The sequence below is a fragment of the Nothobranchius furzeri genome, chromosome 5 (genome assembly GCF_043380555.1).
Source record: "Nothobranchius furzeri strain GRZ-AD chromosome 5, NfurGRZ-RIMD1, whole genome shotgun sequence".
NCBI classification, from domain to species: domain Eukaryota; kingdom Metazoa; phylum Chordata; class Actinopteri; order Cyprinodontiformes; family Nothobranchiidae; genus Nothobranchius; species Nothobranchius furzeri.
Window position 1 is genome coordinate 45,542,213 of NC_091745.1, and position 27,780 is coordinate 45,569,992.

At 40.0% G+C, this 27,780-nt stretch overlaps 1 protein-coding gene across 4 annotated transcripts in view; it reads left to right on the forward strand.

The window, feature by feature from the left end:
• Positions 1 to 22,826, forward strand: part of grb10b (growth factor receptor-bound protein 10b) — a 98,942-nt gene extending 76,116 nt beyond the window's left edge. For 3 of the 4 annotated variants that reach the window (XM_015949152.3, XM_015949153.3, XM_070550811.1), the window contains 12 exons: positions 6,151 to 6,307; positions 12,083 to 12,198; positions 12,508 to 12,582; positions 15,031 to 15,168; positions 15,309 to 15,419; positions 15,661 to 15,759; positions 15,908 to 15,985; positions 16,094 to 16,210; positions 18,741 to 18,804; positions 18,897 to 18,984; positions 19,070 to 19,163; positions 19,359 to 22,826. In XM_015949152.3, coding sequence (XP_015804638.1) covers positions 6,151 to 6,307; positions 12,083 to 12,198; positions 12,508 to 12,582; positions 15,031 to 15,168; positions 15,309 to 15,419; positions 15,661 to 15,759; positions 15,908 to 15,985; positions 16,094 to 16,210; positions 18,741 to 18,804; positions 18,897 to 18,984; positions 19,070 to 19,163; positions 19,359 to 19,505 — 1,284 coding nt within the window. In that variant the 3' untranslated portion in view covers positions 19,506 to 22,826. Of the gene's footprint in view, positions 1 to 1,848; positions 4,744 to 6,150; positions 6,308 to 12,082; positions 12,199 to 12,507; positions 12,583 to 15,030; positions 15,169 to 15,308; positions 15,420 to 15,660; positions 15,760 to 15,907; positions 15,986 to 16,093; positions 16,211 to 18,740; positions 18,805 to 18,896; positions 18,985 to 19,069; positions 19,164 to 19,358 lie in introns of those variants that run through there. The other variant, XM_015949154.3, reaches the window with a different exon arrangement.
• The last annotated feature ends 4,954 nt before the right edge of the window (positions 22,827 to 27,780 follow it).

Consider the following 27,780-nt stretch of genomic DNA (forward strand, 5'->3'; position numbering starts at 1 on the left):
GTGGTCATGTGTGAGTTAGCACGTCTGGGTGCCTGTGTGTCTGATGGATTGTGTGTGTGTGTGTGTGTGTGTGTGTATTGTTGTTGCTTGAAGCTTTCAGTTTCTCCCTTGAGGCATTACATCACCAGGCGGTTATCCGACCTGAGTAATCAGTGTGGTTCAGTTGCTCTGCTCCTCTGTCCCAAAGAAAACGGTCCGAAACCATGAAATTATCTTTCTAGCTTGTGCGTGTGTGGTCATCTGACGTTCTTTCTTTCTTTTGTGAAGGCAGCAAACACAGAAGCATTACGTTGAAAGAAGTCAAGCTTTGAAACCTCAGACTCTCAGCGGATCTTTATCATCTGACTGTTGAGATTAGCACCCACAGTCAGGGATGTCCGCGTTCTTCTCTGGTCATTCATGCTGACTCTGTGTTAAAAAAGAACCAAGTAGAGCAGTTAGGAAAAACACAGAGTGAACGCACAAAAGATGACCTAGTAGATGCTCGCGGCTTTGTTGCGTTAAGAATTGGACGCTTAGAGCTAGCATTGAAACATTTTTATCTGTAAAGATAGGTTCACATACGCTCAGTCATTTCTTTGCATCTTTGGCATCGGAGTGACTTGCAGAGTTGATAGCTATATCCATTTTCCTTGTTATTTTCTTGTATGTTTTCCAGAAAAACTAGTTTCTTATTTTGTTGAAGTTAGAATAAAATCAATCAGTCAATACTGCAACATGTCTGCATGAAAAACCACTATGAAGTAACTTATCTCATCACAAAATGAAAAAAAGTGAGTTGCATTGATTTCAAATGTCTGCAATACAAGGGATCTGTTAGTTTCCACAACCCACTTACCTTCATTCACTTTGGGTTTCATATTAATTTTAAAGCCAGTTGAGAAGCCTCGCCTGACTTCAGACTGTCTGGCTCAGTGTTGTTTTTGGATGATGAACCCAAAGACCTGGACAGAAGGTCTCGAAGATCCTTGGGCTTAGAACAACTGGTAAGAACCTTGACAGAGATTTTACAAGGATCCTGTTATCTCCATGGCTCCTTGAAGCACCAACGACAGCGGTTTAGGCTTTAAAATTACAATCAGGAGTTTTCAATTCAGTTTATTTATATAAATCATGACAAGAGTCATCTCAAGGCACTTCACAAAATAAAACATTCCAATTGAGTTCAGTGTATTTTGCCAGTTAAAAGTTTCCTATATAAGGAACCCACCAGATTGCATCAAGTCACTGACTTGTGTCAGAGACTTTACAGCAATTCACATACTAAACAAGCGTCAGTGGAGAGGAAAACTTCATCTTTACAGGAAGAAGCCTTCATGATTTTTTTAGAAATCTGTAACAGTGATGTTACCCTGTACTGTATAAGCCTGCTCCTGTCTCATAGAGTAACATCCAAATCAAAATATCCGCTCAGCATTAGCCAATAGCGTTAGACATCCGCTTATATACAGATGCCAGTCAGAGAGTGTGATGTTTGGGGACGGATGTAGATGGATTCAAAGTTGGCAACATTTCTTAAGGACGAGTCTTTCATTAACTTTAACAAACAATAATGTTCAAAAATAATTGTAAAACAATATGTTTCAGCTCTGCGCATTCGCCAACAAAAACCTGGCTTCCAGCCGTAATCATGGAAGTAGGGAGACGCTTAAGGTGCAGAGCATTTTTCTATCTCTAGTGATGCCATCTGAGTAAAAAAGCAGCGAGCGCGGACCGTTTCGCTGCCGCGAGTTGTCCGTTGGGGGAGGGGTCATTGAGTGTGGAGCGCTTCCCCTCCGTACATCTGTCTGTGTGTGTGTGTTTGTGTGTGTGTGTGTGTGTGTGTGTGGGGGGGGGGGGGGGGGGGGGGGGGGGGGGGGGCTCGTAGGAGTGGCACTGGAATTTCAGCCATTCCTTTGTAGGGTAAACTGGGTCATTTAACCTTTTATTAATTTTTTTTATGAAACTTTCTAAATCTGAGATTAAAAAGGTGCGACAGAAAAATACTTCTGATTTCTAAAAGGTGGAGGATAAACGACTCACTGAATCAATTAGTAGCATAAAAATGGTCCGATCTCAGTAGTTAATGTAGCCTTTCATTCCAACGCCGTGGAGCTCATCAGATTTAACTGTATTTAGCTTAAAGTTGCAATGACATATTTAGAAAAACAAATTGGCTTAAAAATTGTTCATGCCACTCAACAACATTCCAACATAGTATAGCTATAAATATGTTGTGGAAATAAAAAAAAAAGGTGTAAAAAAATGAACAGTGGTTCTCACATTTGTGTAAATATCTCAGCCAATTACACATTTTGGACCGAAAGCAACCATTCGCCCATCCAGTTGGTGGCCTCACATCCCTGGGGTCACCACTCATTACGCACTAACATGTTTAGCCACAGAACACCACTGGTGTGAGAGGGTCATGGCTCGACAACATCTGAGCAGGAGAAACAGCCGGCTGCTATCACTTCAACCTTAGAGCAAACTAAAAAAAAAAACAACATTTGAAGCCACGGAAAACTAAAAACGTTTGGACCTAGAAAACGACGACTGGTTTCCACCGACATCGCAGGTTTCCGGCTCCGAGGGGAGGGATGAGTGTTCTGTGACCGTGTTTGCTTTCAAAACCTAGCTTGTTCTGTAGTTTTGTTACAACAGCTTTAAAGTTCTGTGCAAAGACCTGCCAGTAGAGCAGAATTACCTCCCCTCTGAAAAGATAAATTGGCCTCATTTAGCTCCAAGCTGACAAAATCAGGGCTGTAAAAATGCTTGTGCACAAACCTGTGGGTGACTTCGTGGTGGCCACTTACATCTTTAATGTGCTGCTTTACTCCTAGCAGCTGCCTACACTCTGTCCTGGTTTCCCTTCACCACTCTGCTTGTGCCAGTTTCATCTCTCGCCTGTTGCATTGGGGTTATGTAATCTATATTTCAACAGTATTATATTTGCAGCCAGCTTTTTGTGGAGTTGCGGGACTCTGTTCCGCTCTTGCTACATGCAATCGAACTGCTTGATATATTGTCATGTGAAGGAGTGACTGTGTTTACACAAGATCTGAAAAAAAACCTTAACTCTAAACAAGAACATGAGCTGAAACTGGGTTTGCTTTTCATCTGAATGTGTCACCTTATGCATGACCCTCTCCTTGATGCATGCAGCCTTCCTCGGGCTTTCCCACTGTTGCTGACAAACTCTGACTAAGGCCCTGGGAGTGTGTTTCTGGTCTGAGTGCTGTGGCGGCGAGGGGGTGGGCGGGCATGCAGCTGTGCAGGTCAGATATGTAGTTAACAGTGGACAGCATTCATACTCCACATTTTGCTGCAGTGTGTCACTAGACTGCGTCTCTCAGTTCCTGCTGCTTCCCACTCTTTTCTTTGCTTCTCACATCCATCTGTGTCAGTTTCTCCCTTGTCTCACACACACACACGCACACACATGCACCCTTCTCTTGCTTTTCTGTTCCCATGTTCCTCCCTTTCCAGAGTTTCTCTGTAAAAGTAAAGTTGGTTCTTGATCGCTTCTACTGATTTTACCTCTTTCCTGCTTGTCTGTGTGTTCTGCTCCTGATCGCAGCTCGCCCACATATGCACGTACCTCTCTCTCCCTGAATACCAAATAAAAAGCACGTTACTTCAAGCAGAACTTACTTACGGATTCTCCCCCCAGACAAACTGTGTTAAAGCTTTAGATCATCTCATGCTGTAATAAATACACTTGCAAGGCAGGAAAGGGGGCTGTGTGTGTGCAGGTGTGTGTCAGCAAAAGTCTCCACTTTTTTGCTCCAATGACAAAAAAGAAAAACTTTCATTTTGCTTTTTCTGTAAACGGTTTTCAAAGTTAAGCCACAGGAAGTGGAGGGAGGACTGCGGGGAGAGGGAGGAGAAAAAACATGCATGCAGGTCAGCAACCCCTCATTTAAAAACTTGGAGTCAAGAGAGGCAACAAACTTTTTCTCTCCTTCCTTTTTCTCCCTTCCCCCCATTCCCCACACCCTTCTCAAATGATCCCTCGTGCATCAAGCTCTAAAAAAGAAACTGAAGCTTCAGGAGGGCTGAGAAAGTTTGCTGTGTCTGTGCATGACTGTGCGTCTGTGTGTCTGCTGGAGTGTGTATCGCTCTCAGGGTGTGTGTATGCGTGTGTTTCTGTATGTGTGCTTAGGTCTGTGTGGGAATGATTACATCAGCCCGCTGCAGCTTTATGATTGGTTGTTGAGTGTGTGGTTTGATTCTGTGTGCCTTGGAGCCTGTGGCTCAGGCTGTAACCCTTTGTGAGGGGGAGGGAGAGGAAAGGAAAGAGAGGAAGAGCGATAGTTGTCAGACTGAGCCGGCTCTAGAAGCACTGCACTGTACCTGCTGCCATCCTACGCTGACTGTTTCTGTCCTGTGTGTGTGTGTGGATGACAGACACACACACACACACTGGCTTTTATTCACACAGATTGATCCTCATCTATTTTTATTTTTGACCAGCAGTCAGTTTGAGATTCAGAGACATGCTATTAGAAATGTTGTCAGCAGCTCAGCTGTAGGCTTTCAAAGTTCTACCTTCCTCTCTGGTGGAGAAAGGTCTGGAGAACAGCAAGATTTCCTGTCTTAGGGACAGTGTGTAACTGTGTGTGTGTGTGTGTGTGTGTGTGTGTGTGTGTGTGTGTGTGTGTGTGTGTGTGTGTGTGTGTGTTTGAGAGAGTTTGAGGAGCCAGACACACTCCAGAAATGCCTTCGCGTTCCCCAGACTGCTGCTTATTGCGTGCCGTGGAGGTAAGATCTCTCTCTCTTTGCGTTTCACTTCTTTCCTTGAGTATTTGTGTTCTTCTCATCTTTACAATGTGTGTGTTCCTCTTTGAAGTGCTGCCGTGCTTGACTGGAGGCAATACGTGTAATATGTTAATGCCTAAATGGGTCATTTTCACCTTTGTAGATTTAAGCAAAGCAACAAAACAAACGAAACGTTTTAACCTGCTCTGGTTTATTTGCTTTTTATCATAAGTAATGATTTTCTAAGAAAATGGAGACTTGATTTCTGAATTCTTTAATAATTTAGTCTGGTGTTTGCCTAACAAATGAAGAGAATATTTCACGCTGTTCTTTAATATCACAGCAGCTTGTACATATTACATATGAAGGCTTAGACGGAAATCTGGCTTGGGCCAACGAGGAAAGGATCTTCTGTAGGTTAAGCTGGCTGTTCTAGATCTTTTAGCCGGCCACTGGGTTTGTGATTTCCCAGATTTTCACCACATTTAGACACGTAAGAGAAGTCGATTTAGGACACTTAACCTCATGTTTGGGATATATTTTTTCTGTTGATGTTGGGGATGACGCGCTTTGGTGTATGATGCTGATTCTTCTCATATAGAAAGCTTTCTTTATTTTGAACGTCCAGTAATTGATGTTTTATCACTTTACAGCTTGTATTTTATAAAAATATATATTAGTGTTTGTGTGGTGCAGTCTATATTATTAACAAGTCCACAATTTATTCAAACGTTCTGTGCAAATTTACATAAGTGATCATGAAAAAGTTTTAAAGAGAATGTAAGCCCATGGTAAAGTTTATATATATATATATATATATATATATATATATATATATATATATATATATGTGTGTGTGTGTGTGTGTGTGTGTGTGTGTGTGTAAAAAAATATGTGTGTGTGTGTGTACATATATATATATATATATGTGTGTGTGTCTGTGTGTGTGTATGTATATGAACACACATCAAATTATTTATTTCTTTTTGTTATTGTTCCAAACAAAGTTGTTGACTATAGAAGCTGTAATTGTGTGTGTATATTTAGCCCTTCAGGCTTTACAGTAAGCGTTGCCTGTTCTACATTATGGTATAATTGTTTCTGGGTCACACGAAAAAATTATCTAAAGAAGAATTCTCTGTGATTTCAAACACCACAATTACAACATATTCTTGAAAATCTGTTTTTCCCATTGTTTCCAGTAATGACAAGCCAGAGTATGTTTAGATCACAGGAAGCTATGTGACAAAGATCTTTTTTCTGTTTAAAGTTTGGTGAAAATTACTGACTTTACCCGCATTTCGGTTGGTTTAGAAAAAATCCTTTCAAACCTGAATTAAACCTAAAGACTGTTTCCTCTTTTACACCATCTTTGGTTATTTTAGCTAAACTCCCCTTTCTCCTGGTTAGATCGTAAAGATCTTCAGTGAAGATGGCATCGGTAAGGTTGTCGAGATCCCTGCTGACATGACAGCCAGAGACCTGTGCCAGCTCCTGGTGTATAAAAGCCACCTTGTGGATGACAACAAATGGTCGCTTGTTGAACACCACCCACTGTTGGGGCTAGGTAAGTCAGAGGCATAAACTGACACGTTAATCCACACAGAAACTCACATGCTTATGGGTGGGCTGAGACAGGGAATGTAATTACTGACAGGTGCATTCCTGGGAGTGTGCCTTGTGCATGCATGGATTCATGGCTCCATAGTTGGGTCTGCAGTGCAGGCGCATAGTCTCACGCAGGCATGAAAATAAGCACACACAGGGCTATAGTGTGCTATGTCTAACAGTGGCTGTGTGAGAAATGGCTGTCTGCTTCTGAAAGAGAATGAGCTTTATGCAAAGGAGCTCTGCAATAAAAATAATCTACTTTTTTTCTGATGGAATCAGAAATGCTATCTTTACCCACAGCCTCCATTGGATCATTGGACACTAGGGATGTGTATTGGTGAAACACTGGCCATGCGATACGTATCACGATATGCTGCGATACATTCAGCCAGACAATATTAGCGATTTTTTTAGACTGAAATTATTGTAGGAAAATTCAATAAACTGTCCAGATGTAACATGTTTAACATGAGATATCTGAACCATAATAGAGGGATTTACATTTCGATGGTGGAAACAAAACCCATTGCACACTGCTGCCAACTGGTGGTCGGCGTTTGAATTGCACCAAAATAAATAAAAATACAGAAATCTTTGCATGCAAATTCTTCCAAAAATTCGATACACAGCTTTTGAATATTGATGTAATATCGCAGGAAGAAATATAATGATATATTGCCATATCGATATTTTCTTACATCCCTTTTGAACACTATAGCCCTGCATGTGCTTATGCTGCTTTAAGAGTTTCAAATTAATTTAAATTAGAGATAGTTAAATGACAAGTTTGTAAGAATGTTTAGAGTATGTTTTGTTGAATGAGGCTGGTTTATACTGTACATTTTATTTAACAAATGTTTGCTGGAAGAAAAATGAAGAGTCAAATTGGAGGTCATAAGTTTGTTAAAGGAATTGCTCAGATCTTTTGACGTAAGGTTTAGATGAAAGGTCATGACTGAAGTTGCAGGCAGCTCTTTAGAGAAGCAGCACTTGTAAATGACCTGTGACTCTGTGCCTCTAAGCCCCGCCCTCTATTAGCATGTCTACAAGCCATCACACCATACTATAGATGTTTACAATGAGAACAGTCCTTGCCAGAACACTTCCTCAAAATGTTCTTGAGCCTCCTCAGATGGTAAATATGGTAGATGCCCTGTATTTGATATAACACCTTCTAGGGTTCTACATCCCCCCAAGGTGCTTTAGTCAGTCATTCACACATGTATTCACATGCTACAGCAGCCCTGGGGCGCACTGCCGAACAGTGGCCGGTCCCTCCGACCACAACCAGCAGGCAAGGAGGGTGAAGTGCCTTGCCCAAGGACACAACAAATGTGACAGACTAAGCGGAGCTCGAACCTGCAACCTTCCTATTACAGGGCAAGGCATTTAACTTCTCTGCCACTATTGCCCGACGCCCAGCTCACAAAGCAAGAAGGAGAAGCCTCATCTACTGCCTTTTACAAGAAAAATGTCATTGAAGACCAGATTTGTTCATGTGCAGCAGGATAACCTGTTAAATTCATTTATTATTCGTTAGCGTAACAATAGCTAGCTTTAGAACGCTCATTACCTCTAGGCTTTATGTGATTCCTATTGACTTAACTTATCCTGATTGCTAAGATTATATAAGATCATTCAGTACACTTTAAAATTAGGGTCTCTTTAATCACGTTACTTAGTGCAGTGTTAAAAAGTAAAATTCCAGAAAGCCACTAAAGTGTTGCAGAGCCTAATGCCGCTGAATGAAGCGAGCAGCGAAAATGTCCGCACCTGTTTCATTCTGGAAACCTGGTTGAAAGCTGTTGGATAGTGTGTGTTTGAGGGCAAGCTGAGCAATGCTGAGTCAGTTAGCTCCTTTCACTCTGGCTCTCTTGTCTTGGCAGAACTTATCTCTGTTTCAACAAACTGAGGTTGTTCAGAGAGCTATCTGCAACACTTACTTTTTTTTCACACCGTTCTCACAAGAACACACTTTAAAAGATCTAGACGAGCTAAAAACACAAAATGTGACCAGTTCACTCTAAAATTCTTCGGACTGCTGTGGTGATAGAAGATACAAAACTTTCTGCCCAAAACACCTGGTTCAAAGGTTATTCCAGAAACTCCAAGTAGCATAAAAGGATTTTGTAATAAGATTAATTGTAATAATGCATTGTAGTAAAAAGAATGCAGGATAATTGCTGTGAAGTGTGTGATTTAGTTTTTTTAAAAGAATTACACAAGGGACCTGGAAAGGTTGCCAGCAGATGAGAGGCTGAGGGATGAGTGGGTGGTAATTGATGGTTTTGGCTCAGAGGATGCGATGTACCTGATGAACAGTACAGCCTAACCTTTCTCAGCTTTCGCGTCTCAGTGTCAGAGTTTGTGTAACATTGAGGATCTTGTGCTGTAATTGACACGTGTAAGAGGTGATGATTTATGGAAGGTCTGAAAACCATCACTTCTTTTCCACATTAGAGGTTTCTTTAGTTCTGCATTAAAGTCTGAAATTTGAAGCTTTCTCTGAACCAGACGTGAATCATTCAACCGACGTTTGCTAGAAGAAGTTCAAAAGTGCTTAACGGCTTTTTTTGAGCAAAGTCGCACTAGGAAGAAAAGCAAAGAGGTCAAATTAGTTATTATTGTACAATATCCAAAATGTCCCATAATGGCACATTATTTATGTAACAAAGTGACACAATAAAAAGTACTAAAACATTACTCCTAAATATTTTCTCACCTTGCATTTATGTCAGGATGGCTGGCTGTAGAACGGAAAGTTTCACCCAACTTAAAGTACAAGAAAAGCAAAAAAAATAACTGCTTTAGAGAGCAATTATTAGCACTTAAGGAAGACAAGTTGAGCTTGTGCTCTGTGCTCATATAGTCTGCACAGTTCACCAGATGTTGGAAAGAAGAAGGGGTGTAATTTTACACAAAGCAGCGTCTCTGCCGGTGGAACTTACCGCAGGAAGAGACTCGGTGTAAAAACATTTCATTCCTGCTGTTTTAACCAACAACTTGTGTCAGTTTTTATTCATGTATTTGTTTTTCTTACGTGCAGGCTGTTAGGCTGTCAGGCCAGGAAACTTTTCTAAAATATATTGCATTATTCAAAGTACCGAGGTCCCAAAGCTCTAACCTAATATTTCACCATCCATCATCTGCTTACTTTTCCCATCGCTGCTGCCAGCTCGGTGCTGTCAAACACAGTTAGGCTGGCTTGTTGTGCATGACATCATGTTTTTTGTCTCAGTCTCTGTTTCTATTACAGGCCGTCTTCTATTATGAAGCACCTGTACTGCAACTGTGTTCTTTTCTCCTCTGGAATTACTACTCGTCGTATTTAGAGTGCCGAGGTTTCAGTAAATTACATGTAATGAAGCAGCAGCACGTTTATCCACAGCTAAAATTGAAAGTTTTTCTTCATATACTACAAAAAGCTTGTGTGTCCCACTGTAGCTCATTTATACCTCTACTTTTACCTAAAAGCACTTTTAACCTCAAGCTTTGCTGGTACTTTTGCCAATTAGACTAGTTGCTTTTGTTTTTTTTTTTAATTTAGTTTAGCCTTAAAAGTTGAGTTTTTATTCAAATGTGCAGTAAAAGGACACATATGTTATTGTGTTTTTGCAGTAAATGTAACTAGATATTTACAAAGGCTCAAATGAAGGTAAAGACTTTTTCCAGATGATGTAGTTTTGGTGAGATTTGAGGAAAGTGTAAATATATTCCTAAGAGCTCTACCTCTTTAACAGGATTAGTATTTTCTAGAAAAGAACCTAAGTACATTATTATTATCAAAGGGCCCTTATTGTTCTTCACCAGAGAATTTGTCTTTATTATTATGTTTCTTCTGCAGACTTTAATGCAGCTTGAACAGAAGCGTGCACCACCACAAATTGCACATCAAAACGAGCGGCCCGGCCGTGGGAGGTGTGCTATTACTTTTCCATGTATTTCGTTTTACCATGGCGAAATCATTAGCAAAGAACTTTGAAGAAAAGCTCATTTTAACTGTGCGCTACTGTAAATGTGTACACTAATCAATTAAATATGCACATAATTGATTAGTTAGATGGCAGGCCAACTAAAGAGGCATTTTTACCTATGCAGGAACACTGTTTTGGGCCTGCGGGCAGGTCCCTTTTAGAACCTGTTCAGGAATTCGCTACACGTTGCATCAAAACGATGCGTTTGCAACGGTGATGCTAACACTCGGCTATGGGAAGTGTGGTGTACATTTGGGTGATCGCTCCAACGTTACCCAAATATCATGATTTTAGATTTTTCACCCTAACATCACCCGCATCATTATTTGGCCTCTATAGCACAAGGTTAGGGTTAGGGTTTTGTCAGTAGGTCCCTTTTTAAAATTTCTTCAGGAATTTTCTAGTTTTTAGTCTTTTTGTAAAAATGTCATGAAATATTATTAGTTCAATGAGCTTTGTCAGGTATACATTTTTTATTTCACCTAGCTCATAAATACAAGCATTTAACAATTTAGAACAAAGAATAATAAGATCATTAAAAATAATAAAACAAATTTCCTAAACTACAAAACAATTGCAAATATATATTTCATTCTAGTCTATGTTCCCTGTTCTTCATTTGGTAGTCAGTGTTTAAGTCTCAGTGCACTTTCGATACACTGCTGGAAAAGGATGAATTGTCCCTTTGGGAGAAGTAATATTGACCTCTACTCGTCAGTTCAAAGAGGTTAACAGCTCTGGCAGAGGGAGTTAAGGCTGCCAGGGTGAGTCACACTCTCAGAGACGTCTGACTCATCAGGTGACGGGATGAAATGGAAAGAAACAGATTAGTCGTGACTACGTAAAGAGATTGTGACTGAGGGCAGCGAAAGGGAGGAGACGCTTTAAATTAAAAAGAGAAAATATCTGAGATAGAGGTGCTCTGTTATAGTTCACATATCCTAAATAAAATCGGCGTACCAGTCTTTATTTCAGTGTTCTGTGGAAGAAACGCCGTCGTTTGCGGATGACATGACAGAACATGAACAGCTGCTGGAGCTGACTGACTAATCTCAAAGTTTCTCATCAGTAAGATAAAAAAAGACACACTTCTGAGCACATTCGTGTTGAATCCCGGCTTTGTTTTGACTCACATGCTGAAGCGTTGGCCTTGATGTTAGCAGTCGCAGCTGCTTTGATTAGCATGAATCAATGAAAGCTGTGTGTGTAATTTAAGATTCTTTTAGACCACAAAGCAGATGAAGCCTGCGCTTTATTCCAACAGTTGTGACCCCCGCAGGCACCAGTTTGAATGTATTAAACCTAAAAGTGCATGTGGTTTGGTTAAGTGTGTGGTGAATATTTTCACAACACTGTATGACTGTGTTGCTTTATTTGCATTGGAAACAGGTGAGGATCTGCTTTAAAGGCTTCAGGAAGTTGTGATTTCTTTCAGTTTCATTATTTGGTTTTTCGTAATTTCCCTCCGTGACTTACAAGAAACGTTGGTGACTCAGCTGTTGTTTTTTAGGTAAATTACAGAATAATGTATAATCTTTGTTGATCGTTTTGATTCTGGTCAACCGTTTTAGTCCCTACATCTTACACGTGCCAAATTTAACTGAGGAAGGTAAAGTAATGTCTTGTGAAAATTCTTCTAAATATGGGAATGTTTGAATAACAAAAATAAAATTCTATTGCCCCAACAAATAAATAAAGTAAAGGACACTAAATAAACAATTGAATGAATCTTCTGTTTTCTATTTGTCTCTATTCAGAGCGTTGCCTCGAAGATCATGAGTTGGTGGTTCAGGTCCAGGCCTTCATGAACAGCGACAGTAGATTTCTCTTCAGGAAGAACTACGCCAAATATGAATTCTTCAGAAACCCTCTGGTTAGTACGGTTCTCCTTATAACTTATTTGACAGCTTCTCATTGAAATACAGTTATAATTCCTGAGAAACATAATTTCAGCACGGCCCACTGAAGCACACAAAGCTGACATAATTGCATTAATTCCCTGTGTAATGTGACTTGTCATGACCGGCACGCTCCTTTCACAAAGCTTTTTGTGTGCTTGTGAAATATTATGACAGCCTACTGTAACGGTGACATTTGCGTGACATCTGCATCTGTCACAACCTCCCACGCCCTGTAATTACTGTCCCAGTTTCTTTGACATGTCACCTTCCTCCTCCACCAGACATTTTTCCCGGAGCACATGGTTGCGTGGTGCCAGGAAAGCGATCATACGATTCCACCCTCACAACTCCTTCAGGTACACACCTTTCCCTCATTGTCTGTCTTTGATTGTCACTTCTCCACCTCCTCCCTTTGACACACACACAGTTTAGTTTCCTTCCAAAGTCAGCACCTGCTGCGTACTGTACAATCAAGCTGGCATACCTCACCCCTGACCCTTAGACAGTATGTCTCGTCTGAGCCAGCTGTAATAACTACCGTCAGTCCCCTGTTGACACGTGACTGTCTCAGTGTGCACACCGCAGGCCGAGCAGCCGTGATGGATGGAGTCAAGCAATTCCAAACCAAAAAAATCCTTCCTGCATTAATTGAAGCCTGCACCAATTTGCTAATAGTCAGAAGTATCTGTCAGTTTGTATCTTTGCTGTTTTGAGGAGGTTTTTGTGCAGGTTTAGATCTCTCTGGTATCATTAAATGAATGTCAGAAAGGGAGCCACAACTGGGATCCGTCTGTCGCACTGAAAGCTTTTATCTCAGCCTTCCATCCGAGCGTATAGACGTGGCGCTGGACTTATATTGGGAGTAAGATGAATTGGATTCATGTCAGGAATTTCCACAGTTTGACTTATTCTAAACACAAGCGCTTTTCACCCAATTAGAGAGCCGTCCAAGCCGGGGCGCTTGCCGAGCTCAGCTCATCCAGGTGTTTGCCATATTCCAGAGTTATGCAAGAGCCGTTTGTCAGCGCAAAGCCAAGCACATGACTGTGGAGCAGCCCAAAAGGAAAGCTGTTTGAATTATCATTGCGTGTGAATGTGCACTCTGGGAGCGTTGGAAAACGTATGAGGCCCCATCGTGATATTCTTTTTTTCTTCCTCTTTTCAAAACACAGAGGAACATGTGCTTCAAATATTGACGAGACTTGTGGAACAGTTTGTCTTTCGGCCGCAGATCACAGTTCCACATCAGATTTATTAACTGCCACTTTGTTTATTAACTTAATCTGCCATCCCATCTGGCCTCGACGAATTCAGGGCATGCCTCAATGTCACATTCCCTTAAAGGAAAGCATATACTGGTTTATGGATCACCTGCTCCTGAACCCCATGCAGGTTTCTGCTCAGATCCTCATAATGCTGACAAGATGTGAGCATGCTGCATCCAACACTTCTATGTTAGTAGTGGAACCTTCAAATATAAAGAATCGTCTTTGGTTGCAGAAACAATTCATGCATCCACTGTGTCTGGGTGCAGTTTATGTGTCAGATATGACAATTGGTGCACAAAGCCAAGCATAGCTGGAAGTTGCTAAAGCAAATCTGTCAATAAAGCAACCATCTGCAACTGTTGGTGACCAATTGGGGACATTAAAGTGCAAGAAAATCTGAATATTGTAATTGTAAACACACTGGTACATGTGAAACATTTATCAACTATGTTATTAATGGTGGATCATGGTTCCCAGACCTTTGTTTTGCGCTTAGGTCACCAAACCTTCCCAAGTTGTGTTCTCTCACTTTTTCCACCCACAGAAACATCAGTGAGGCTGAAAAATGTTAACACTTCCTTCCAAATGGCATTCACAGTTTTTCATCAGCAGTTGCAGCCCAGTGAGATACTCACTATCGACAACTATCAGATTTCTCTGCATTGTTGAAACATATCAAAGATGGAGCCTAAAGAACAGCAGGAATCATCTAAAACCAAGGCGGTGGTGATGGACTTTAGGAGGATCATGCCCTTTTGCGTCATGTACAGGGAGGTTGAAGAGCACCAAATATAGTTTTTTTTCTGTATGTGGTAATGAGTTTCCAGAAGGTGAAACTCTAGGACTAGAAAATCTTGACAGATCTACGTCACACTGTCACTTAACATTCATGGACTCACCCATCTTGACTCATGATGGGGAAGGCTGTTGTTGGTTTAGAGCAGGGTTTGAATTATGGGGGAGCTAAGGGTATCTAAGGGGAGCCCTCAACTTACATTCCCTTTCCTAGTTTCCCAGTTTAGCGTCCAGGAAACGTCAGAGAACGTCTCAACTAGTAGAAGCTAACTCATAGCATTAGCAACTCCACCACACAGCAGAACTTCTCCAGGCTTGTGTTATTTGTGAAGATAGCACATCCACGTTGCAAAGCTAACAGAGTCAGTAGTAGACTTGCTATGCTGTAAGACTTTACTAGCACAAAACACATGTTTGTACTTTTATTTCATGATCTTGATACTGTTTATTGCACGATAAGAAGAATTATCATAACTGTTCCTAAGCAGCTGTTCTTCAAAGCTTTCATCCAAAGGACGATCCGATTACACTCTTGTTCTTTGACAAACACAAATGTCTAGTCCCAAGTCCTTTGCAGAAGGTGTCTGCTGCAGCTTTGAATTCCTGGCTGTGATGGAGTTTGTGAGCTTCTGATGTAATCCATCATTGCCCTCCTGAGGCAGAGAGCCCTTCTACAAAAGGACAACATCTAGCAAACACTTATAAAATTATTATTTTCCTAACTTCCCATTTCTTTTTCAGAACTTCCTTTCAACCAGCAGTTGTCCAGAAATCCAGGGCCATTTGTACATGAAGGAGGTGGGGAGGAAGTCGTGGAAAAAGGTTTACATGTTCCTGCGTCGCTCAGGACTCTATTGTTCTACAAAGGGAACCTCAAAGGTAACATCAAGTCTATTTTCTACTCATGTATCTTCATAGAATAAACCTGTGTTCTCAGTGTGTTCATTTCTGCTGGTCAGTAAACCTTCAGCCAGCTTCTCGCTTTCATGTCTGGACTTATAAAGTATTTCTGTCTCCAGGAGCCTAGACATTTACAGCTACTAGCAGACCTGGAGGAAAGCAACATCTTCACTGTCACCCTAGGCAAAAAGCACCACGGTGCTCCCACAGACTACCATTTCTGTATCAAAGTGAGTCTCGGATAACACAAATGTGATGAAACTCTTCTCATGACATTCTGTAACACTCTCATGGGGTTGGCTCTTTAGTTCCTCATCTCGACGGAGGAATGTCAGCATTTATTTCTGTGGTTCTTTTGTAGTTTTGATGTCTTTTAAAAGCAGTAGGTGAACATTCAGGCTCTGATAAATGTACAGGAACAGATGTGGGTGACGAGGAAGAGTTTTTATTACTGTAATCTGATTATTTCAGCCCAATAAAACTAGAGGGGAGATGAAGGAGCTGAGAATGCTGTGTGCTGAGGACGAACAAAGCCGCACCTGTTGGATGACTGCCTTCCGACTCTTTAAGGTAACACCAAGCTTTATTATGTGTTCCTCAATGAGTCAGAAATGTGCTAAGGAAAGAAAAGGATTGCCATAAGACATTTACATTCTCACTGGAACACGTGCATTGTAAACTGGGCCACATTGTCAGTCTTGTATCCTTTTTTTTTCAGTATGGGATTGTGTTGTACCAGAATTATGGAGTTCCTCAACAAACAAAAACCTTACTTTCACACTTTTCAGCTCCTGTGGTGAGTTTTTGTCAGTGGATTAGTTGGACAGATGAAGGTGCCATCAATAAAGAGACAACTGTAATCAGAAATAGCGAGTGACAACTATGTGTCTCTGGCTCCCCCTAGAGGAGTGTGTCTGAAAACTCCCTTGTGGCGATGGACTTCTCAGGGAGGATAGGAAGGGTGATCGACAACCCGGTCGAGGCTCAGAGTGCTGCCATGGAGGAGGGACTCGTGTGGAGGGTGAGACAGATTTTATTTTTACATCATACAATTTGCATTTACAACTTTAGCATTTAGCATTTTTAAATGGAGAGCTCCTCAGTGCCCCAAAATGCACTTTAGTTAAAAAAAAAAAACTGAAACAAGACTGAAAGAAAACTAAACATTCTTGTGATTTTTGTCATTTTTAACACAAAATCGAAAACTCGCTAAAAGTTTCTTGAACATTCTTGACTAAATACGGTATTTAGACTTTTCTTCATTGCAATCCTCAAAACAGGAACAGAAAAAAGCCCACAAGCTTTCAGGCAGTTTAAGCCATCAGTCCATCAATTTATTTCATTTCCTTTAAAGTTCTAGAAAAATATAAATGATGTAATAATTTCTATCTTTGCGGAGAATAAACTGGGTCTACGTTTTTTTTTTTTTTTACAATAGACAACAAATAAGTTCAAGTCTCCAAATGAAGATTACTAGGGTGTCCTGGATCAGGTTTTTTGCCCCCGAGTCCGAGTCATTTGATTTTGAAAATCTGCCGATACCGAGTCCCGATCCGATACTTTTGATACATAAAAAATAAAGAAAAGGAAGAAACAGTTCCAGAATGTTCCTTATTTTTATTTAATTACCTTTTTATTCTTATTTTTAACAACAGATCACTTCTGTGAGGTAGCTTGAACAATCATGTAATAAATAACATAAATTCTTCACTTTTGGACTTTGTTGCAAATATAAAAAGTCTAATATAAAAACAGATAGCACTTCAGCTTAAAATACCTGGCAGGGGTCTACTTTGCCTCGGCCCCCAAAATGCTTAGATACGTCCCTGGGCAACTATATAAATACTACATGCTGATAAATTATTGCTTTATACAGGTACAAACGTGTAGTGGGATCAATCTACCTACATTTTATTTTTTTTAAGAACTTTGTTTTGTTTTCTTGGTTTTTATTTTCCTATCTTCCTGTCCTGTCTGTCTCTGATCTTCCTGCATCTCCCAGTCCTCCAGAAAAACTTCTGTCTGCTTCCTTCTTTTTCACCTCACAAGTAACTTTTTTAACTAGAAGATCAAATTGATCTATTGACCACAAAACAAGCGAAGTGTTCGCCGCGCTGCCCGGCTGCACCAGTGACGAGCGCTGCAGCGCGAGCGTGTCCACACGTCATGCTCAAATACAGACAGAACTTACCAGAGAGAAAATGAACAGACACGAATGACTGTGTGTTAATTATATATTTTTGGTGACGCCACTTAGAAACTTAGAAAATGTTACTGTGGCCGTGTGCAGAACACAGCTGGAGTTCATGAAGAATCAGCGGTCTGCCTGCCGCTCTGCATCTCTGCTCAAAAGAATCTCCGCTACTCTGAGTCCATATAAATAATATAATATAATATTATATAGGTAAAAACTGGATCTTTTTTGTGCTCCTTCTGGGTGTGGAAGTTAAGGGCATCAGGGGAGCCTGACAACCTTTAGGAGAACCAAGTTGCTCTCCTGTAATTTGAACCCAGTATCCAAGTCCGTATGGGGAAGTAAAGCCCGAGTCCCGATCAGTCTGAATACACGTGATCAGGGCCGATTTCTGATCATGTGATCGGATCGGGACATCCCTAAAGATTACAACAAACACACAAATCTAAAACAAATGACAGCCCATTGGAGCAAGATCATTAAGCTGCAATCGCAAACTTGGAAAACAAATTAGCGTAAAACATTCTTTCATGCCTCCCAACAACGTTCTAACCTTGTATAGCAATAAAGATTTTATGGAGATACAAGCAAGAAAGAAAGAAAGACACGTTTCGGACCAAAAGCAACTATTGTACCACCTGCTTCTCGGTCTCATTGAACCGCCACACTTTTCTGGGTCCTCCACTCATCACACACGTGTGTATTTAGCAACAGAACACCACTGGAACACCACTGGAGTGAGGTTCTCCACTCGATAATATCACAGGAGAAACAGCCGGCTGCTACCTCCTTAACTTTGGCACAAACTACCAGAGTCCCAAAAAGAAAAACACTGTTTGAAGTCGAGGTCTATTTTATATGTGTAGCACATTTTAAACAGCTGTTGCTGACTAAAGTGCTTCACAGCACAGAAAACATAAGAAGTTTGAACCTGGAACATGGTGACTGGTGTTTAGCACGTACTCGTTTCCTCTTGAAATGTAGGTGTCAGTTTCTGGCTAAAGAAACCTGAGGGGAGGGGTGAGTGTTCTGTAATTGCATTCAAAACTTAGCTTGTTCTGTAAATTTGCTGAAGCAGCTCGACAGTAAAGGGGGAAAAAAAGAATTTCACTGAAGCCTTTTTATTTATTTTCTTTAATAAACCAGTAAAGTCAGTTGAGGTAAATACGTTTTGAAAATTAAAGCATTATTATAAAGATTTAAAATATATCTAAAAGTATCTGTGTCTTTACATAATTTTCTAATTGCCACTTTTTATTTTAATTCTCATTTTAACTGCAAAAGCACCCACAGCATGTTGAGAAGGTATGTCTTAAGAAAATGCATGCAGTGACGGCCGTGGTTTTGTCTCTTTCAGAGGAAAACTCGAATGCACATATTAGGCTCCCACAGTCCCTTACACCACTCTTCACTAAACTCAGGTAAATCTCAACGCTCAGTGTGTCCACGCTGCAGCTTTCTGGAACGATTCATAAAAGGTGTTAACAGACGTGCTTTTGCTTTGAATATGCAGTCATCCACATAGCCCAGCTGTGGTTCTACGGCAGGATAACCAGAGAGGAGTCCCATCGGATCATCCACCAGCAGGGACAAGTAGACGGGTGAGAGAGCTGAACCCACTTTTTGACTCCAGCAGAAATGTTGAATCACTTTTCTTTTTAGGTCATTCATTCTTTTTCTGTGAAGGTTGTTTCTGCTGAGAGTCAGTCAGAGTAACCCAAAGGCCTATGTGCTCACATTGTGCCATCACCAGAAGATCAAACACTTTCAGATTCTGCCGGTAAGCCTTTTACAGCATTTGTGCATTAATCATTTATTTAGTCACAGATTACCCAAGAAGCCAATAAAAAGCGTAATACAACTAGATTGAAAATAAAACAAAAATTCCAACTTTCCTATCTAAAACATTCTACCTTTTTGCTGTTTTTCTCCCACCATGCAATAATTGCCTCCATGGACTCTTCAATGGCCCCAGTGTGAAGAGGATGGTCAAGTCTTCTTTAGCCTCGACGACGGCGTGACGAAATTCACCGACCTGATTCAGCTGGTGGAGTTCTACCAGTTAAACCGAGGAGTTCTGCCTTGTAAACTCAAACACCCATGCACCGTTGTTGCCTTATGACATCTTTGGATAGTCTGACCCCGTGACCCCCGTGACACTTGACCTGACTCTGCCTGAATAAGCAAACAAAGAGAACCTCGCCGTGGGTTCTGATTGTTTTCTTTGTTCTTTTTCTTCCAAGAAGCTGGTGAATTGACTGATGTTTTTGTTGTTGTCATTTCTCATTGTGATTCTGCTGCAGACTGCTGGCTGGTTGGACGTTTTGCTTTTATTTGCATGGAGGTTTGAGGAACCTGATGCACAACTTGCTCGTGGGTTCTTCGGTTACGATAAGCGAAGGTTAAAAAAACCAACACTGCCACGTGTCTCAATGCTGTTGCGTGTAATCTTCATCATCATCATCAGTTATCCAGGGACCTTGAGGCTTCACCTCAGACTTGTTTCTCTCTTCGAGTAGACAATGAGCAGCACAGTCTGAGTTTTCACGTGGACCACTCGAGGCGTTCGAACTTTCTCTTTTGCATCATCAAAAGAGTAAATGGAGCGGGTTTTTTTCCCTCTTGGTTTAAGCTCATTGAGGTGTGTGTGTGTGTGTGTGTGTGTGTGTGTGTGTGTGGCCTTTGATGGTGCATGACCTCTTTACTGGTGCATTACTAAAACATGGTGCCACCTCATTTTACTGTCACAAACATCCCCAGTTGTCCAAAGCTGAACATGTTTGAACATCGCAAAGGCTCAGATGTTCCGTTGGTAAAGCATCTTTAAAACTCTCCTCTGTCAGTTTTTTAGAATGTAACCACACAAGGTTAATGATGCATAGTTTATATTTTTTATTTATTTGCAAAAATCTAAATTCTTCAGTTTTTACTGTCTTAAATACTTGCAACTCTCTGTCATTCACATCAGCTACAGCCAATTCTGTTTGTCACTTCATCTCCCTGAAGTATTTACCTGGCAACCTGCACAATTGAACTGAATTACAATGGAGAGAAACCGGCAACCTTAGGCTTATGCTGCAGTTTTATCCACTTTACTGCAGAGAAATCTGACAGTTGCACAAGATCAGGTCATGCCTCACCACTCATGGAATCATTTACTTCAAATGTTTTACTAAGTCATTAAGCAAAAAGTTGGTGTAGATTTAAATGTTTTTGTGAAACACCGCTGGACTTTCTTTCTTTTCAAGACATTTCACTTCATACTCAGAGTTTTCTCACGGAAAATCAAGATCTAAGAAAGCTCATTGGATAAGGAACACAGTAAATAATTAAGTCCAGTCGCCCTTTAAAACTTTCAAGCATTCATAGTGTTGGCAGAAAATCGGCCTGTTGTATTTTTTATTGTTGTAGAGGAAGAAGATAGTCTCAGCAAAGGCTACATTTATCCATTTATGAATATAAATGTAAAAATAAATGTGATCGGCAAAATATGAGATTAAATTTGTACAAATAAGTGTTTATTTATATATTTTTATTCCCCCCAAAGAAACACAGAGTAAACATTCTGCTGATGATGATTTGGTCAGGTTAATAGGAAATGGACTCAGTGGCAGCAGTGACTTACTGTAATTACAGTAAATGGAAGATTTCTGTTCAGTCCAGCAGATTTGTTTTAATTTTTCATAAATAGAATCACCAAACCCAAACGCTAGCTAGATGTAAGTCAAAGCTGTAATCTCTTCTCCTCCTCATCATAATCAGGTAACACAAGCCATTGCCAGTGTTCAGGACACCCTGCTGTGAAATGTCTCATCACTCAGAACTTGTTTTTATTGTCTCTTTTTTCATATGTTCACTACATCAGAAACTTCTTGCTAATCCAAGTTTTTTGTTTGATTGTTATTGTGCAGGGCTTTTGCAGTTTGCTACATTTAGCTGATCAGCATTGAAATGATATATTTTCATGCATCAGCAGCCATCCTGTATGAACCAGCAGGTTTGTTTGTTTATCATCTGAAATGCAGAATAGCAGCACTATTTTGACTTTCTGTGCAAGGTTACCATAATTTATCTCCAATGCAATGACTTTTTTTGTTTTTATTTTATGATGCCGCAAATTGTATTTATTTATCTGGATGTGACTGATTACTTGAAAATTGAAGAATTTTGTATTTCTTTTCAGCGCTGTTCTATATTGTTTTTCTTGTCATCACCTTGGAATCATTGTGACAATTATCATTGTAATAACTCAGTCTACGTTCATTTTATTTTTATTCTCTCTGATATCTATATATATACACACACACACACACACACACACATACATTATATATATATATATATATATATATATATATATATATATATATATATAAATAAAACAATTGACCCACACTTCTTATGAAGTGGCGTTTAAGCACATGGACAGCATTAGTTCTCATTTTGTTGTTGTTTGATGACAAATGAATTTTTTTTGAAAATTCAAACAAAAACAACAAAAAAGTATCAGCATTTTCCAGAACAAATTTTAGTGAATAGAAACCTTCCCCCCCCCCCCCCCCCCCCAGCTTAAATATGTAGTGGGCTACCATATCTATCCACTAAGTGGTGCACTAGAGCAGCAAAACCTTGGCATCTAAAACACGATCTAAATGTCATCAAATCTCCTAAATCTGACTTTTTTGCTACAAACTGGCTACAGGGACAGACAGGTACGTGCCAGTGGACTGGCTTCAGCTAAAAGATTATAGATCAGTGGAGGGAAAACTCAGGACTGTTTGGACTAGTACACACACACAAGCACACACACACAGAGCTATAACAGTGTGGAAGATAACATGCATTTTTATTAGCAACACATTAAAGACAATCAGGATGAATTACTTTTTCTGTAAGAACACTGAAAAGCCAGTGTACATTCTGCACAAGGACAACTCTTATTGTACATCAAATTTTCTCATAAGTTACCTTTTATCTTCATCAAACGCTGGAAACTAAATACCGAAATACCTTCTAATTTCCTGTGCACAAAAGAGTAGCATGTGGAATAAAATATTTTGAAATGCTTTCAAAACAAAAATGAAATAGACATAAATGTCCCCAACTGCATGCATTACAAACCTTTGGGAAAGCAAAATAAACACATTTACATTTCTTGGGCTGCTGAGTCAGTGTGAGATTAGAGTAAAATGAAGTCCAGCAAAGACAGAATTACTGGTTTTCTGTTGGTTCTTGTCCAGAGTCATGTCAACACAAGATAACATGTTTGTACAAAGGAAAACTATAAAGCTATGATGTATTTCAGGGAATGAAAAAAGAAAACATCTTTTTTGTAAAAAAGAGCTTCTGTATTCATAATGTGCTTTGCTTCAATCTGTAAATAGTTGGTCTTGTTACCTTTCCAGGTATTTTTGTAAAAATTAAAAAGATCCATTGACTTTAACCGCTTCACCTATTGTTTTGCCCTTCAAATGTTCCACTAGATGACGCAGTTTGTTCGAAGTTATGTTGAGATTTTAAACAGAGAACAATTTATATTTCACAGCTGCTTTAGCTAATTTACAGAACAAGCTAGGTTTTGAACGCAAGCACGGTTGCAGAACACTCAACCCTACCCTCAGGCATCTTCCCTGAGACGCTTCTGCCAGAACCAGACACCCACTTTTTAAAAAGAAACCAGCACGTGCTAAACGCGAGTAACCGTTTTCTTGGTCCAAATCTCTTGTTTTCCGTGACTTCAAATTATGTTTTTCTTTTGGGAACTCTGGTAGTTTGTCCAAAAGTTGAAGTGGTAGCAGCCAGCTGTTTCTCCTCTGAGCGGAGAACCTCTCACACCAGTGGTGTTCTGGTGCTGAATATACGAGTGTGTAATGAGTGGATGACCCAGGGCCCCTGGGCCAGGGGAGTGCAGCAATCTTTCAAGACTGACAACCGGATGGTCCAGTAGCTTCTGTCGGTCCAAAAGGTCTTACTGGCGGAGGTTTTTACACAAATAGACACTTTATTATTATTATTATTATTGTTGTTTTTTAAGTTAATCTCCTTAATGTTGTACAGCTATACTATATTATGTTGTTAAGACACATTGTTAAGCTTTTTTTTTTCAAATTTGCCAATGCAGCTTTAAATAATATATATGAGAATCGATAGGATTTAACATTTATGTGACAAAGAAGAAAGTGAGTTAATGCGGGGTTTGCATCATAGCAACATTAGGAGGGGGTTCAACTACCAAGGTGGAGGTTAAAAGTAGAGGGTATTTGTAACCTCCCCCTCGCCAGATGGTATTCTAACATTCCCCTTGGGCGGCAAATACAAAAATTCACAGGCAGAATGCATGTGAAACAAGCGCTTGATTACAGTGAGAGTAACGCTTTGGGTAGCAAGAGGGTTAGGGTTAGGATGAGGGAGAGGGGAAGGTTATAAATAGTAAAACGTTAAAGTTTAGGTGCAGTTAAATGAGCTGGTTCGGTGCTGCATCAGCGGACATCCCATCGCGTCAGTTTTACGCTGCATTGGGATCTGCAGTCAGAAAAGGGAAAAACCCCTTTTCGCACGTGAGTGACGAAAAAGGGCACTTTTGGTGTCAGGGGTCTGACGCTGAGGGTGGATGATGAAGCGTTTATTTTTGACACGCTGGGAGTCAGAATGTGTTGTTCTTCACAACCATATACTCATTTGGCTTCATTTGGCTTGCCATACAACAGAGTTTCTTTGACAAGCAACGATGAAGTGAAATGCTCCCTCTTGTGGACATAAATCAGAACAACATCTTTATGGTAAACCAGTGAGAAGAGGAAATTTCTGGCTTCTTTTCTGCATCAAGGTGAAAAAAAGTTTAATATTCCCATGGGAATTTAATACGATGGAGCAAGAATAAACACGCAGCAGGAAACTTCTTTATTAAATTTATAAAAGTTATAAATTACAAATAACTTTCATCTACATGTTTTAATAAAACTCCTGTCACTTTGAAAGTAGCAACAGGGCAATTCACTCTAAAAAGTTATGCTTAATTATTTAGCTAAAACCCCAAGTAAGGATGCAGTTATGTAACAGTTTTAAACACAATTGTTGTGTGGAGTCAAAGTTTTGAACCCATCCAGCTACAGTTCTTCACAACCAGAGTTTCTTTGACTTTAAAGCAATGATGAGGTGAAATGCTGCCCTCTAGTGGAACTTATTAAGCACAACACCTTGATTATTCTGAACTACTGAGAAGAAAATATTTCTGCGTCATTTTCTGCATTAAGCTGGATAAAAAGCAGTTTATTGTCCTCTTGGAAGAATACATATGATAGCAAAAGAACAACACTCAGCAGGAACCTTCATTTATAAAATTGTAAAACATACATAATACAAACACTCATTTAACAAAAAAAAACTCTGGTATTTAGGAAGTAGCAACAAGGTAATTCACTCTTAAGAGATTATGTTTATTTATTTTAGCTGTAAAAACTAAATTAGGACTGTAGTCGTTTAATAGTTTTAAAAACAATAGTTGTGTGGAGTCAAAGCGTTTAACCTATCCAGCTACAGTTCGTCACAACCAGAGTTTCTTTGACTTTAAACCAGGGGTCGGCAACCTGTTCCCATCAAAGAGCCATTATTACCCGTTTCCCACAGTAAAGAAAACACTGGGAGCCACAGCAGCCGCGGCGTTGTGGGCGGGGCCTACCCTCAGACAGCAGAGAGCTGCTTTAACCAATCACAACAGGTGACAGCAGTCAGTACCAGTCGCTCGTGTACGTCAAAGATGTCTTTCATAAAAAAGTTAATCAATAAAACGATTTATATAAAGTGGATCCAGAAGTTGTAGCCAGTCTCTGCCTACAATGTTTTGATATTTTTCACCCTGGTGGTTTTACTGAGCAGGTGCCACTTTAGTCATACGTTTCTTTTTAAACCATGTTTAGACTGTTCAGAATACAAATCCAGGCTCTGTCACGTTTGATTGTTATAATTAAACTTTGTAGGTGGGGAAGGTCAGAAAAGGATCCGATCAATGTGTTTTTACCTCATTTACAGTGACGGAGATAACGGCGCAGTGCGCCTGGCTCTGGTGTTAATCAAGTTAAATGTTATCTATTTTCACAAGAAAACAGAACAATTAAAAGCAGGGACGCATGCAGACGGACTGACATTTTATTCGTTATGCACATCGCAGATGTAGCTAAATCACTCATGAAAAGATTCCCATCTGAACATCTGGGCTGGACACCGCTCAGCGCAGCTCACTGTCAGCGCGTACGTAAGGTCCACAGCGAGCTGAAGATGTGGAGAGGGGCTTGGAGCGCGTCACAAAACCAGAGCGCATGCGGGAAGATTCCTCCGACTGAAGCGAGCGTTTTCCAAACCCTGTCTTTCAGCGAGACTTGTCACTTAGAAAATGTTCCCTGATTATGAAACTTTGGCTGAATAGCGCTTGTTCCTGTCTCCAATGTGGCGACACATCCAGGAGCCGTATGAGGAGAATCCCAGAATCTCACATCCTCTTCAGCTCAGAAAGCGCCTATGATTACGCACAAGCGTGACGCGTCAACCCGGTCTCACAGTAAGACCGGGTTGGAACTGTTCAGGTTTACGCAGACAATCTTTACATTTAGAATTGGCATACAGATATAAAATTAATGTAGTAAAATATAAAGCATTTTATTTAAATATCAATTCATTATTTTACAAGCACAGAGAGCCGCATCAGATGGATGGAAGAGCCGCATGCGGCTCGCCGACCCCTGCTTTAAAGCAACGATGAGGTGAAATGCTGCTCTCTAGTGGACATAAACCAGAACTACACCATGTTTATGCTAAACTACAGGGAAGAGAATATTTCATCCTCCTTCTTCTAAATACAAAGGTTTGTGGTTCTTTTGGAAATATAAATATGAGGCAGCAAGAATAATGATGCAGCAGGAAACTTCATTTATAAAATTATAAATGTTATGAATTACAAACCTTACATTTAATCTTTTAAATAAAACTTTGGCACTTTGCTAGAAGCAACAGGGTAATTCACTCTAAAAATATATGTTTATATAATTCAGCTAAAAACACCGATAAGACTTAAGTTATGTAAGAGTTTTAAACACAATGGTTGTGTGGGGTCAAAAGTGTTGAGCTACAGCTCTTCACTACCAGAGTTTCTTTGACTTTAAAGCAATGATGACGTTTTCAAAACGTAAAACATTTTACTAATTTTATCAATAATTTAAATATTAACTTAATAATCAAACTTATTCCCATCATGATTTTAATAATCATGTTTGGTCTAAAGGTGTCACAGATCATTCATCCGGATTATCCCAGGAGATGAGGAGAATGTCATTCAGCTGCTGTTGGAGACAAATCAGGACTTTTCTCTATTAGTAGCTTAAATTGAATTTGTTGAAAATTTGCAAGCATAATGTTTGAAGTGCAGGCATGCATGATAACAGATGTGTGATGTTAGCAAACTAAACGTTTTCATGTTTTTCTATCGTAAATTAAGAGTCAGACACTATAAGACATAAGACAAAGCCAATATTAAGCATCCCTAGTCTTTCGTCTAAAATTTGTTCAACATAATCTGACCTTATACCGTCCTTCGATATTGTACTTCAATTTTAATTCCTCTTTCGGAGGCTTTTGAACACGAAAGTTCATTTCAGTATCTTATCTGATCATAGAACTTTGTTCTTTTGGACAGAGGTCGCTGAAGTTTCCTTGGATCTCTTAGAACCCGTAGGGCCATGGCTCTGACGGAGGCCTTAGCTTTCCATAACATCTCGATGAACTTCTTTCACCCTTGGTATTTCTCAGTTTTCTTTTGCTCCTTCTTCTTGACTTGGCTGTCGCTTTAGATCAACCCTTTGCATTTTGTCGATCAGACTGTAACTCAACACTTTCAAATATTGGCACATTGGAACAGTTAAAATACGTTGCTGTGCTACATCCATGTCTTATACCACACCTTCATACCTCTTTTTGTAAATTAACCTTGACAAAGAGCTTGACTAGATTTCACTCATGCTCAGTTTATTAGAGCTTGCAAACGGTGGGGATGATAATCACCCAATGATCTGTTGTCCTGGCTCTCTCTTACTTGGTTGTACTTCATCGGTTTCTAATCAGTGGTCGTAGACTCTTTTTGAAAACAATATTGGCCAATTGATAAACATCAAAAAAAAAAAGATAAAAACCAGTCTGAATGCGGAGTTGTTAGTATTCACATAATATGATTCTATGCCTGCTTTACAATAAATTTGTATTATTGTTCATTCAGTTTTAACTTCCTGCGTATGTCTCATGAATCAGTCTGCTTTGCATTGGCAAAGACCACCTTTCCTATTGGCTGGCCTCATGAGCGCTGTTGGAGTGGGGGTGGCATGAGCCAAGATAAAAGGAGCAAATGTCTCCTG